Below are 15,150 nucleotides of genomic sequence, written 5' to 3' on the forward strand. Positions count from 1 at the left end.
TTTAAAAAAGGACGCAGAAAAAAAATATGAAGAAAAAATGTTATGCTCTCCTTCGGTGGACTTCAACCCGCCTTTGTTCCCTTCCATTCACCTCCTCCTCAAACCCCCAACCCCATCCCTACCAACCCCTACCCCCACCCCTTCCAGCCTCTTGACCCACCCTCTCCTACTCTCGACCATCCCTTTTTACTCCATCCGCCACTTCCTTCCCGCCAGGTAATAAGTTCACCCATATAGACAGGTGCAAGAAAAGGTAAAAAGAATGAGATGCAGAGAATAAAGACGCAGGAAGGAAATGTTGAAAAGAGGAAATGGTGGAAAATGGAAGAAGGGGTAACAAAGGAAAGATGTAAAGAGATGCGAAAAGAGAGTAAACATGCCCAACTCAAGAGATGGAAAGGGGAGGAGGGAAAAAGATGAAGAAGTGGGAAGGGGAAGAGGTGGTAATGGGAATTGGTAGATAGGGAAAGAGGTGGAAAGGGAAGGAGGTAAAGAGAGGACGAGGGAAAGAGGCAGAGAAGGAAACAGATGGCAAGGGAAAAGGAAAGTTATAAAGAAAGAAGGTAGAGAGAAGAGGTGGAAAGGGAAAGAAGGAGAGAGAAGACGAGATGTGAAATTGAAATGAAACACTCCATAATAATAATAAAAAAAAATTAATACCGAATAATTTCCAGGTACCGATACATTTTAACATGCAATACATACCACATGAGACACAATGCAAAAGCGAGAGAGAAAAAAAAGAGATGCTAGGTAAAACAGCCAGTAACAACTCTTATTCACAACGCCTTTCCAACCCATACCACACACACACACACACACACACACACACACACACACACACACACACAAAAAAAAAAAAAAAAAAAAAAATAACTATAAAAGCGAATAAAATAAATAAATTGCTAGCAAGATAAACAGCAAGAACCTCCCTACCCCTCGCACACATCCTTCTAACTTCTTCATGACCCCTCGAACTCAAATAGACACCGCCCTCTTCCATCCCTCACCGACACCCCCTCACACTCACGATCTGTCATGCGTGGCGGCGGGTCGTTCGCTGAGACACTCGGTGCTCTTGTGGCGGCGTGACACTCGCAGCTTCAGGTCCAGGAAGTGCAGGGGGTTGCGCGCCTTGGTCCGCCCCTCTTTGCTGCTGCCGCCCTTCTGTGCCACGCGGAGGAAAGGGGAGAAGGGAAAGGGAACGTTTAGTACTTGGGGACGTTATGGGACAAGACGAGGGACAGAACATAGCATGACATAAGAACATTAAGAGTCTATAAGAACAGTCGGCTTGAACTGTTTCTGAATAATGCTTTGGAATTGTCAGTCACTTTTCTTTTTGGGTAGCAGTCCTTTTGCGGGCTTATTGTTATTATTATTTTTATTACGTTGTTTGCTTGCTCTTGAATGCTTCCTTTTCTGCAAACAAATAAAAGAGTAGAGAGCAGTTCTTTTTAACTAAATGCCACCCATCCTCCCTATCCATGAGTATATCTAACCTCTTCTTGAAGGCACTAACCACATGGCTGCTATATAAATTTGCTAAGTATGTTACACTACAATTTGCAACCAATTCTTGCCTACGTACTGGCTGAATTTTTATCTAGCCAAAGGGGCCCGTAGCAGGGTGCCGACAGACCGACTCTATCGGCGATCGAAATCTAGCCGACCAAGTCAGTCCGTCGACGAGGACTGGCGTGTCTCTGAAGTAATAACTGCACAATTCATTGCATTTAATGCAGAGCTAAAAGATTATTTCTCAAGTTTGATTTGTGCACCCAATGTGGTTAAAAATAGAAATTGTACCACTTAACTATATGTGATGTTACATATTTATAGGGTGGGATCATTACTCAGATCTTTCCCATGAGTGCGGCTCACAGGAAAGGTTGAGAACCAACACCACAAACAGATAAGTATACCTATAAAATTCTACGCCAGTCATACCTTAATACCACAACTGCACCTGTTAACATTTACACCAGTCCTACCTTAATACCGAAGATTTTCTCTGACGTTTTCTTCTCCCCGCCGCCGCTGAGGTTGGAGGAGGAGGAGAGCACGATGGAGGGAATGGAGGAGAGGGAGCCCATTAGGGAACCTCCTCCACCTCCACCAATATTGTTCTTGAGTAAGGATGCCTCCGACAGCCCCCCTGCCCCCGCCGCGCCGCCCCCCACGAGGGACAGGTCCTCCGCAACACCCCCTGTGGGAGAACGAGGCGTTAGAGAGATTGGTGCCTTAGCGGCGGTTTTAGGGGAGACTGTGGTGATTGGACGAGGGTTTGTCTTTATTACTATTATGTTTACTGTTTTAGGGGAGACTGTGGTGATTGGACGAGGGTTTGGCTTTATTACTATTATGTTTACTGTTTTAGGGGAGACTGTGGTGATTGGACGAGGGTTTGGCTTTAGTACTATTATTATTATTACTGTTTTCTTATTGGTTTTAGTGTGTGTGTGATGTTTGTATTGTTTTGTGTTTGTAGTCTGTAAAGAAGTAACACAAGAATAAGGAAAGGTAATACGAAGAAAGGAAGAAAGGAAATCGAACTGTTATTGTAAGTAGTAGCAGTAGTAGTAGTAGTAGTAGTAGTAGCGGTGGTGGTAGTAAGTGGCTGTAGTAAATGTTTTTGTTGTAGTAGTAGCTGTTGTGAACTGAGCAATATATTTTAACGAGAGAGAGAGAGAGAGAGAGAGAGAGAGAAAGACTACTTAAAATTCATGAAAGCGAAATAACAGGACAAGACAAATTTACCTTACCATTTCCTTTCCTTTCCCTCTCTCCCTCCCTTCCTTTTCCTTTTCATCCTCCCTCTTCCTTTCTTTTCCTTCATCCTTTTTTCCTAATTCTTTCCTTCCTTATCACTCATTTCCCTTCTCCCTCACCCTTTAACCTCTTTCCTTCATCTTTCTTTGCACCTTCTTCCTTCTTGCCCTTTTCAACCTCCCTCTTTATCATCTCACCCCTCACACTATCCTCTCCCTTCCCACACCCTTTCCTTCTCACCCTCATTCCTTCCATACTTCTCACTCTCTCACACTGTCCCATTTTTCCTTTTCCTCTCCTACATCCTCTCCCCTTACATTCATGCCCTTCCTTCTACTTCTCTATCTCATTCTTTATCTGTTTTATCGTAACATTCACCCATCTTCTTTACCTTTAACCCCTCATCTCTCTCTCTCTCTCTCTCTCTCTCTCTCTCTCTCTCCGTTCCCTGGCCTAAGGAATGGGTCCCTCTCTCCAAGCAACCGTTGCATATATAGATAAAATTATTTTCCAGATTTGTTAACAATAGTAAGCCTAAGTAGACTATAGAAAACTAAGTAACAAAGGCGATACTATTGCATCTCTTCATAAACTTCTCATTATTAGCCAACGGTTTTGTCAAGATAATAATAAATACTCCAACAGCAGAAATTCGAACTTTCCTCCACGGCCCGAGCACCCCTCGGAAACCACTAACGAACCCAAGGGGGGCGCCACAGTTTAAGAACAACTGCCCCACACTTGCCCTAACACTCTCCTCTCCCTTTCATACCTTCCTTTCCTCCCATACACCTCTCCTCTAACAAATTATATCTACATACCTACCTACCCTCTCTCTCTTCCTACTCCCTCCTTTCATTTATTCTCCCTCCCTCTTCCTTTTACTCCTTTCCTTCTATCACTTACAAACCCTTCCAAACTCATACCTCAATTTCACTTTCTCTCCCTTCCTTACATCCTTACACGCACCCTTCCCCAATACCCGTTCACAATCCTCTCTCTCTCTCTCTCTCTCTCTAACCATTTTTTTTCCTGTATCGCTCTCTATCCCTTCCACACTCACACCTATTTCTCCCACTTTCTGTCCCTCTTCTCTACAACCTCCCTTCACCACGATCATATACCCATTTCTTGCACCCTAACCCTTTCCCCACATATCCAATCACCTTCCCCCTCTTACAAACTCTGTCTACCCACCATATCCTCCCTCTTTCTCTCTCCCCTTTTCCTTCCACCTCTTTCTCAATTGCTGTCTATCTCTTATCCCTTCCACATCTCTCAAAAACCAATCTATCCACTCATTCCTCGCACCTACTCCCCTACCCCTTCCTTCCCTTACCGCTCACCCACTCACCCAGGTCCTTGATGAGATGCAACTCCTGTTCCCGTCGCTGCTGCAGGTCCTGAAGTGTCCTCTCCGTGGTCTGCTTACTCTCCCTCAACTCACTGTCCAGGGCGCTAAGTCGCCTTCGTAAAGTCTCGAGTTGGTGGCTTACGTCCTCGTCTCCAACTTCCACTCCGACTCCCAACTCCCTTATCGCGTCCCAAACGAGTCCTCCTCTTCCTCCTCCTACTCCGCCTCCTCCTCCTTTCCCTCGGCCTTTCCTGCTGCCGCTGCCCCCGCCACCCCCTCCTCCGTTAGAGGTTATGATACTGCCGCCTGCTGTCTCCGTCTTCCCTCTCTGCTTCCTCTGTTTCTGCTTCTTCCCCTTGTTGGATTGTTGGCGCTCCAGTGTTGCCATCTGCGGGAGGTGACGAGGGTGAGGGGAAGTGGCTACAGTGTTTATTGTAGAGGTGATGGTGGTAAATTTTAGAGGGTGGGTTTGTGTAGTGGTGGTGAAGGGGGTCGTAAGGGTGGTGAGTGTTGGTGTTACTATTGCAAAGGCAGTAACGCACCCCCATCAGTATCATCAGGTGGTGGTGGTGGTGGTAGTGATAGTGGTAGTGGTGGTGAGGGTGTTGTTGGCGGTAGTGGTAGTTAGGGCTTAAGTGCTGTCTGCGTTTTCCATAGTCATCTCTCTCTCTCTCTCTCTCTCTCTCTCTCTCTCTCTTGCATGTGGCAAACTAACACTTCCTTTCTATTTTCTTCTTTCATGTTCAGTTTGATGATTTATGGTTGTTTTTCGTGTGCGCATACATGTGTGTGTGTGTGTGTGTGTGTATGTGTGTGTGTATGTGTGTATGTGTGTGTGTGTGTGTGTGTGTGTGTGTTGCGACCAAGTTAAAACACGAAAATGCAAAGCAAATGGCATACAGAAATGAAAGTTTAATGAAAGGAAAAAATAAATACATACACTGGAAAAAAATACAGGAGAAACAAAATGAACACACACACACACACACACACACAGCCATGGCAACAAACCCTTCCCCATCAGATGAAGCAACATCAAGACCGGTCTACAAGCACAGTCTTCAACCGTTATACTTCGCTCCATCTAGCGCCTCTACCTTCTATACCAGCGCTCCCTAACCTCTCCCGACCTCAGCACGGAGCCTGGATGGCCTAGCAGGTTAAGGTTTCTCAGCAGTTCATATTGTTAGCTTACACAGCCTACATTTGCTACAAAACCATAAAGTAAATTCAGTATGATTGCATTGTATTTTGTTCTTTCTAAAAATATTCGATCAAAGATGTTATTAGTATGGAAAGCGAATCAGCCAACCTTCTGCGGATTATTTTTATTTTCGCCCTTGATTTTTTTTTTATTATTTGCCTCTTCTGTTGTAAAAAAAAAACAAGATTGAAGGTTATACAATGGCTGCACGCTACATAACTCCCTCAAGCCATGCCAGTGTTGAAGCCTAACCTAACGTATTGCATGGTCTTGGCTGAAGCCCGTTCGAGGAAAATGAGTTTCAGCATCCCAGGCCTAAAAGCATTCTGCTGTTCTTGTTTAAAAGGAGGTAAAGGTAAAGTTGGCGGCATAAGCTAAAGCTACGCGAGGCCTCGGTGCTCATCTCCGTCACACTGGCCCTTGAGCTTGTTACTCCGGGACGCAACCTTATGAGGGCCAGCCTCAGAGCCGTATTTTAAGACACCATCGCTTCTCACATCAACTATTTCTAAAGGTCAAAGAGGGGATCAATCGGGTTTTCATGAGTGTTTTTTAAGGTTCATGGCACAGAAGAAGGGTCAAACTACCACCAGGGTCATAAAACTACCCCTGGAAAGGCCTACAGCTCCTACGAAAGCCAAGTCAAATATGTGAACTTGGGCGACGAAGTGTTTTAAAATACGACCCTTAGCCACTCACCTTGATGGCCGTGGAGTTCTTCCTCTGGCGCAGGATGACCGCCTTCCTCAGGGCTGACTGCTGGGCCTCGTACTGCGCCCTGTCGTACTCGTTCTCCACCTCCCCGGCCGTCACCGCCCACGCGCCCGCCTGAGATACACACCCGACGGATTAACCACTTGACTACGGATTTCCTACAAGAAGACATCACCAAGCTACAGGAACGGAACAAAAAGTGGCTGATACTATTCAATGAAGAAAAATGTAAAGTCCTGCACACCAATACCACATGGGAAACACTCCACTATCCACCACAGAGGCAGAGAAAGACCTGGAAATATATGTTACCAGGCTACCAGTGAAAGCCAAATCCGTGCCAATCGCAGCGGACCGGTTAATAGACAGATAGACAACCGAGATAGATAAACAGAGGTGAATAAATAGATAGCTAGATCAGTTTATTAACCACAGAATCATATCGATCGTAAGAAATAAAGTAATAAATGATAATAATAATAATGTATAAGATAAAACACGCCTTGTAGCGGACACACACACACACACACACACACACACACACACACACACACACACACACACAGGCGATGCACTCTCTCATTCTTTTCCCTTATTTACATTTTTATTGTAGCTATATAATTTTTCAGCTTTCGGAAAATGAGTTTCTAAAAAATAGCTAAAAAGTCGTTGATATAATTGCCTCTCTCTCTCTCTCTCTCTCTCTCTCTCTCTCTCTCTCTCTCTCTCTCTCTCTCTCTCTCTCTCTCTCTCTCTCTCTCTCTCTCTCTCTCTCTCTCTCTCTCTCTCTCTCTCTCTCTCTCTCTCTCTCAAACACACACACACACACACACACACACATACCACCCCAAACAAACATCCACGTCAACATCCACCCCCCCCCACCCCCACACATCCCCCAACACACATTCACCCCATTGTCATACACACACATCCACTCCCCCCACATACACATCTACCCCCTCCCCACACGCTGACATATCCCCCCCCCACCACATACACACACGGCCCCCTCACCCCTTCCCTTACCCCTGAGCGTCGGTTCCTCTGCTTCTTCTCCAGCAGGGACTTGGTGGCCAACATCTGCTGCAGCAACTCCCTTCGGCCCCCGTCATCGTCAGGAGACAGGCGGAGGGGGCGGCGGAGGCGAACTTCAGTCCCTTCTACGGTAGTGGTGGAGGAGAGGGAGGAGGAGGGGGACGGCGGGGGGATGTCTCCTTCTAGTACCCCTCCCTCTCCTCCTTCTACGTCCACTCCTTCTCCTCCTCCGCCGTCGCCTTCTTCGTCTTCCTCTTCAGGGCTTTCCATGTCGCAGGAACTTCCGCTCCCTACGTCATCCCCGCCTGTATGTATAGTAGTAGTAGTAGTAGTAGTAGTAGTAATAGTAACGGCTGACTAGATATGAAAATGACAGACAGAGTTATGAAGAGGCAGAACAGACAGACAAAGAAACAGACAATAACAGAGACATGCCAACACGGAAAAGAAAACAGACAGGCAAGGAGAAACACACACACACACACACACACACACACACACACACACACACACACACACACACACACACGTACAAACATACACAAGGACTGACAGACTGCCGAAAAAAAATTGACAGGTGAAGCAGAATCGACAGGTGAGTAAAGATAAACAGACAAGCAAACACAGGCTGACAGGTTAACAGATAAACAGACAGACAGGCAGGCAGACAGACAGGTGCAACAAGGTGAAAATTACAATAAAAAGGTTGAAGGAGGTTGATCAGACTGGCGAGAGCTTCTTCAGTCCTGTCCTCCTCGTCCTCGTCCTCACCCTCGCCCTCGCCCTCGTCCTCGTCCTCGCGTGGTCCATCATCGAGGCTGTCATCTTCACCTGCCGAGCCATCAACACCTGGCAGGGAGCAGTCTGGCGGGGAGGCGACACACCCACAGGTAGAAACAGACACACGAAGATAAAGGTGGACAGGTATGCACAGACAGGCAGATATTCATAGAGGTGAGTACATACAGACACACAGGTGGGTACAGACAGCCAGGTGAGTGAGTGAGTGAGCGAGCAGGTATAGAGCGTGCGGTGATCACTGAACAGGTAAATGGAAGTGAACGTTACATACACTCACACGCACATACGCACACACACAGAGAGGCAGCAGGTGCAACGGTGTAGCGGAAATTCAAGCAGGTGTGAGGCCGTGCACACACACACACACGCACACGCGCGCACACTTCCTCATTACACCGGCTCGCCACACTCATTTTCATTCGCTTAACGCACCATAAACTTTCATTCATTTACTTATTCACGTTTGTTTTACTCGTATCTATGGCAACACCTCCCACTGTACTCTCTCTCTCTCTCTCTCTCTCTCTCTCTCTCTCTCTCTCTCTCTCTCTCTCTCTCTCTCTCTCTCTCTCTCTCTCTCTCTCTCTCTCTCTCTCTCTTACCTATCTACTCATTTGTCTATCTACCTGTATCATTCAATCAATCAATCTAACTGCCAATTTAAACCCCTTTCGCAATAACAAATAATAAAACAAACATCCAATAATTATTACACTCGACGCTCGTGATTTTTTTCTCCCTTTAAAACAAAAACAAAAATAAATAAACATGATCTCTCTGTTGTCAAGTTTCCATCCACTATAAACCACCAGTCTCATATCATATACTTACCTACGTAACCTGCTCATGATTTGCAGTTTAGTTATGATGTTTTTCTTTTACGTTTAAGTTGCAATGTTCATATATCTACTTGTGTGTGTGTGTGTGTGTGTGTGTGTGTGTGTGTGTGTGTGTGTGTGTGTGTGTGTGTGTCCTCTCTCCAGCTAATACATTCATCATACACACGCATTAAAACTTTATTTCCAGTGGCTCCATCCGCTCGAAACCTCTTTATATTCACACTCGTTCCTTCGCATAACTCGCCCCAAAGTTACAATGCTCTCACTCACTCACTAAAATTCGCACGCACACTCATGCCCTCCCTCACCTCCTCCTAACTTGATCCAACTCGTCATCTTGAATGTTTACACCCACACGCACACACACACTCCTTCCCTATACCCAACTCACAACCCTAACACACCCACCTGGACATACCCACACGCGCCACAAACCTACTAACACACTAAACACATACCTCGAGAACGCACTCACTTACCCCACTCCCTCCAGAAGAACACGCCAGCACATACTCATAAGCTACACACTTACATAACACACTCAACTCACTCACTCCTTCCATCCCCACCTTACACACGCCTACACAACGTACCAATTTAGAATACACAGGCCTTACGCACGCAACTTCTTCCCAACGCACTCAACCTTAACAATACGTACGACAAAAACGACACAGCATTACGAACATACACACAACTCACATAGATAACACACTCAAATCCTTCCACTGCTCCACAGACACTTTCAAAACGAACTCACCTCCCTCATGTCCCACACAAAAACACACTCGTATACAGATTTTCACGCCACAAACCTGACGCACTCAAGTGATCTTCCCCGTCACACACACACACACACACACACACACACACACACACACACCTTCGAAATGCACTCAATCTCCCACATATTCCACACACACACAAGCACACCTGTACACAAATTCCCACGCCACACACCTAACGCACTCAAATCATCTCCATTACACATACACCTTTCCCAACGCACGCACTCACCAACCACACACCACCAACTATCGCATACACACAAGATTACCACACAACACACCTAACGCACTCGACTTACCTTTCGCATCACACACACACGCACCTTCCCAACGCAAGTACCAACACAAAAACACACCTGCACGCGCGTTTCTCACCCCACACACCTAACGCACTCCGATCATTCCGTTCACTCACACACACCTCTCCAACGAAATCACCAACTATATATAAACAAAAATACTCATATAAACAGATTCCCACAACGTATAAGACATATATAATGCACGCACCTTTTCCATTACTCACACACACCTTTCCCAAAGCACGCACTCACCACCTACGTATCATCACACACACACACACACACAAAAAAAAAAAACTATAAACCTACACACAATATCCTCGCCCTAAAGTAGCTCAACTATCGTGCTCAACTAATCTTCCTAATCACTCTCTCTCTCTCACACACACACACACCTTTCCCAACGCACTCACCTGCAGCCCCGCACTCTAGGTTGAGGCCCTCCAGCTGCAGGGAGCGGGACACGGCGGTCACCTGCAGCATCCCCGCCCACGCCTCGGCCTCCTCTCGCGTCCCCAGCAGCAGCCGCACCTCCTCCCGTACCTGCGTGAGGCGAGAAGACACACCCACCGTCAGGCACACACACACAGAAAGGCCGACAGATACACATATACAGGTTACCGCTACCTACCTGCCATCAACGCGTGTGTGTGTGTGTGTGTGTGTGTGTGTGTGTGTATGGGGGTCGATGAGGAAGTTCTAAATGGGCGTGGAGATGGATTGGGAGGAGGAAGAAGAATAGAAGAAAAAAGAAGAAGGGGAGGAGGAGGAAACGGAGGAAATTGTATAGAAAGAAAATGGGAAACTAAAGAAAAGTTGATATGCAAATGAGAGCAAGCAACGTGAGAGAGAGAGAGAGAGAGAGAGAGAGAGAGAGAGAGATATACACCTGCGTCAACATTTTCGATTTGCATAGTGGTTCCTCAGACCTTAGCAACTTCTCCCCCTCCTCCTCCTCCTCTCACCCAAACAATATCAGTCTCTATACCTCCCTCCCTTTCTTTTTTTTCTTCTCTCTCTCTCTCTCTCTCTCTCTCTCTCTCTCTCTCTCTCTCTCTCTCTCTCTCTCTCTCTCTCTCTCTCTCTCTCTCTCTCTCTCTAGCCTTTCTTCTTATCCATTCCCCTCACTTCCCCAGTCCCCCCGTTTCACTCCCTCCCCCAACCCCATTACTACTCCCCATTCCATAACCCTTCCATTCCTCCCCCTCCTTCCTCTCCCCTTCCCATAAATCTTCTGAAAGGCCACCACCATGAATCACCTTTCTCCACACCTCCACCTCCACCAGTCCACCTCAGAAATCTCCATCCACCACTTCATCACCACTTCAAACTTCTTCACCACCGCCATCACTACCACTACCACAACCACCACTATTGCCATCCCTACCACAACAACCACTATTGCCATCCCTACCACTGTAACCACTATTATCAGCACCACCACCATCCCTACCACTATAACCACCACCACCACCACCATCATTACCACTACAATAATTTATATCTCCTCTATACCTGTTAACTCACCTCTCACTTATCGTCAACACCTATCACCACTACCACCACCACTACAACCATCACTGCTTCTCCGCCTCCCTGCAGTCTCTCTCTCTCTCTCTCTCTCTCTCTCTCTCTCTCTCTCTCTCTCTCTCTCTCTCTCTCTCTCTCTCTCTCTCACCTATACATACCTGTGGGGAGATCACGCTAATACAAGGTGACGCTGATCGCTCCAGGTATATCCATTATGCAACACACACACACACACACACACACACACACACACACACACACACACACACACACACACACACATTGCTTCATTTATTGACTCAGATTTGTGTTAGGGAGGTTTCTACACACTAATTAATTATTCATATATACTACTTGCAATTATTCTCTCTTTATTTATTTATTTATTTATCTATTATTAGCGACTCGAGTCTCTGTTATGGATTGCCGTGCACAAACTAATCACCTCCCGTTAATGGCACCTCGTTAGGCACACCTGTTAGTCTTGGTGCTCCCTGCCTGCACCTGCTCACGTAATAATGGCGCTCAGTCAGGTGGTCAACACTCCGAGGTACACGAGTCTGCTATGCTCTGTTCAAACCAACCGCGCATGTAAGCCCCGCCCAGCCCAGCAGAGGAATCACCAATAGGATTCTACCTTTCCAGCGCTTAGGGGAATGAGTCCAATATGCTATACTCTCATTTCTAATTAACTAGGTAAGCTGTATTCACATATATTCAGGGCTTCAAGGAGTGAGTCTACTACTACTTATCATTCATTTCAAATTAACTGGGCGGGCTTTAATAAAGTCTTTCCAATGCTTAAAAGGAATGCGTCTGTTACGTTACACTCGTCTGAAATAACTACGCGCGCTCTATTCGTACCTTTCCAGCGTTTAAAAGGAGTGAGTCTTCTTTGTTGCACTCGTTTCAGATCAACAAAGTAAGCTCTAATGCCTTTATATATAGTTAAGTCTTTTTGGTTATATTAAAGTCGTTCAACCAAGATTCTTGACTTTCTTCCCCTTGTAGTTAATGGTCGACGATCCCTCCAAGTGATGCTGGTTGTCGTCTTTATCACACCCGCGGCCTTGGACAAGTGGGGCAGCGGGGTCAGTGTGTGTCCCGAGGGGTGACGAGTATAAAAAAGCTGCCCGCGCCGCCATCACAGCCTCAGGACCAAACTAACGGAGCGATCAGCCTCAACAGGAAGAGAAGAAATATAATAACTAGGACAGGTCTTCCCTTCAGCCATAAAGTTACTGTGAGTGACGTCTTAATTAACGGGATCTTGGGTACAACGAAACCAGAGAAAGACGAACATCTGAGACGGAGTTTTCTTTGCGTCATGAAGTTGTGGTTTTGGAAGCGATAACAAGAGCTAAAAAAAAAAAAAAAAAAAAAAAAAAATAAATAAATAAATAAATAAATAAAATAAAATAAAATAAAATAAAGGAGAAGGAAAAAAAATGAACATCTCTTCCTTTATAGCAAGACGTTATTATCGATGTTAAGGCAACGACATGAGAACACAACATACATACATACATCTCACACGTACATACATACCATGCCATACATACTATCCCATTCATTCATACATCCATACATACAACATAGCAACCGTGGAGTCTGCGAGAGGCTGACTAATTAGAGTATCCAGACTAATAAATCTTTCATGTTGCTCATCAAAACATATTCCATGAACTAAAATCAGCTTGGCTCTTTTGTTTAATCCTCGCGGCTGGACGGAGCATCTCATCCCGACCACTACAACTGATTGATTCTAATGCTCTTCTTATTCCTCGGCCATGTAAGGTCAGGAGGACTTCTCTCTTGCTTATATATTGCGTTTAAGGTAAAGGAGGCAGACCAAAGGAGCAGCGAGTAGCGGGCTTTTTTTTTTATTATTGTTTCCTCTTTGTGCCCTTGAGGTGTCTCCTTTGTTGTAAAAAAAAAAGGCTAAAAAAAAAAAAAAATCGAAACAAGCTGCTCCTTCAAAATGCCCGAAACAAACTGCTCACGTGAAAAAAAAAGTCTGCCCTAAAAACTTATTGAACAATATTATTATAGTCTGAAAGGTCAGTGAAATAGGGGAACGTAAAATGCTTCAGGCCAGGAAAAAGATTAAAGTCTTACAGCAAAACTCAAGACGGTGGAAGAAGAAAAATGCGAATCTGACTTCCGTAATCAATGCACTGAAAGAGAAACAGTTAGCAAGTGAACAAACTTTGCCTGTGTCGGAATCGTGTGCTGGCGGGGTGACTGACCTTGTGAGATAATAGTATTATATATAATGCTAGTTTTGTTTGTGTGTAAGTTGAAGATCATTGCAGGGTCAAGTGCTGCTAAGCTTTTTGTACCAATAATGTACAGGATTTCTATGCACTGATTGCTGCAGAATACCAAGGGAAATTTATCGGTGCTACTTTAGCATGCGGTCTACCCGGCCGTCTCTACTTTGGCGTGCGGTCTGCCACCACACTTACAGTTCAGCGTGCAGTCTGCTGAAAAACAAGCTGTATAATGCTGATTGAAAGTTCTAACGGTACACACTTTGTATATCATTTAGGAATGTCACAAACATTTCAACTGCATCTTTTCTGAGTATTTTCCAACAGATATGATCAAGGTGTGACTGAAAAAGCTCACTCCTGACTCCTCGCATTGTCTTTAAAATCTTTTTGGCATCCAACCACGATCGTTCAATAACTTGTGTGTTAAATAACTTGTATAGGCCGGTCAGGATCACTCAGGTAACATGAGGTAATGACCTGGCTGTGGTCAGGTCATTACTTCATGCTTGCTCTGGCAAGCTAAGGTCTCCGGAGACAGTTCAGGTCATTCAGGTGTCAAGTGAGGAGCACTCAGGTAACATAACAACATCAGATGAGGTCTCGGGAGACAGGTCAGACCGGTAGACCGCACGTTAGAGTAGCACCACACTTGATGCATACTGGGGTGGACTACAAATACTGCGGTAGCTCGCACACTAGAGTAGCACCAGTTTATCTTCCCCATTTTGTGTGAGAAGGTGGTCAAGGAATAAGTTCTGCAGAGTGGAGTCCAACCAATACTCAATACAGTTTAACTATGCTTGTCATGCAAGTTACTGCTGTTTATTGGCATATACACATGTATGTTCAGAAACGTCAGTGAATTGGTGGAGTAATAAGCTTGTAAAATCTCGAAGTTGGTTTCTGTATCCTTTCAGTATGTGCAAAAGTATAGTATTAAAATAAAATGTATTGACGAATTCGATCTACCGCATCAATACGGTAATCGAAACCAGCACTATCCTAATGGATGAGACGTGGTCTGGAGGAGGTAACCAAGGCGGTGGGCGTGAGCTGTCACCGGGTGTGCCATATCAGAGGGACGTCCGGATCGACAGACAGATGGGCGGCTTCACCTCCCTCCCTTGCATCAGCGCGTCGGGACGCCTACACCTTTCCTGCCCCATGCCCAACCCTGCCCCCTACCACAGATTTCGTCATCGGAGGGGAGGAGGAGAAATAGGGAAAAAAAAGATGATGACGATTATGATGATGAAACCGGGGAGCAGCAAGAAAACAACAGTAACAACCTCTACTGTCCACTGACAAACAACAACATTAACTTTTCGTACCAAGTGACACAAAAGAAGCAAGCAAAGCAAGGACATAAAAACCAACGTGCATACTTGCATAAATATACAAACATACATACATAAACATGCATACATACAAACATACATAAACATGCATACATACATACATAAACATGCATACATACATACATAAACATACACACGCACATAAACCTACTAGCCGTGGAGTCTGCGAGAGGC

The 15,150-nt window shown here is 45.5% G+C and overlaps 1 protein-coding gene across 1 annotated transcript in view; it reads right to left on the reverse strand.

Moving 5' to 3' along the window:
- The window catches only part of LOC126982569 (uncharacterized), a 78,506-nt gene that overhangs the window by 11,580 nt on the left and 51,776 nt on the right, over window positions 1-15,150 (reverse strand). The window contains exons 4-10 of the mRNA XM_050834721.1: window positions 10,226-10,355; window positions 7,779-7,946; window positions 7,074-7,387; window positions 6,030-6,158; window positions 4,127-4,514; window positions 1,995-2,209; window positions 1,031-1,167 (exon numbers count right to left, since the gene is read on the reverse strand). Coding sequence (XP_050690678.1) covers window positions 1,031-1,167; window positions 1,995-2,209; window positions 4,127-4,514; window positions 6,030-6,158; window positions 7,074-7,387; window positions 7,779-7,946; window positions 10,226-10,355 — 1,481 coding nt within the window. The remainder of the gene's footprint in view (window positions 1-1,030; window positions 1,168-1,994; window positions 2,210-4,126; window positions 4,515-6,029; window positions 6,159-7,073; window positions 7,388-7,778; window positions 7,947-10,225; window positions 10,356-15,150) is intronic.

The sequence above is a fragment of the Eriocheir sinensis genome, chromosome 51 (assembly GCF_024679095.1).
Source record: "Eriocheir sinensis breed Jianghai 21 chromosome 51, ASM2467909v1, whole genome shotgun sequence".
In the NCBI taxonomy this organism is placed as follows: domain Eukaryota; kingdom Metazoa; phylum Arthropoda; class Malacostraca; order Decapoda; family Varunidae; genus Eriocheir; species Eriocheir sinensis.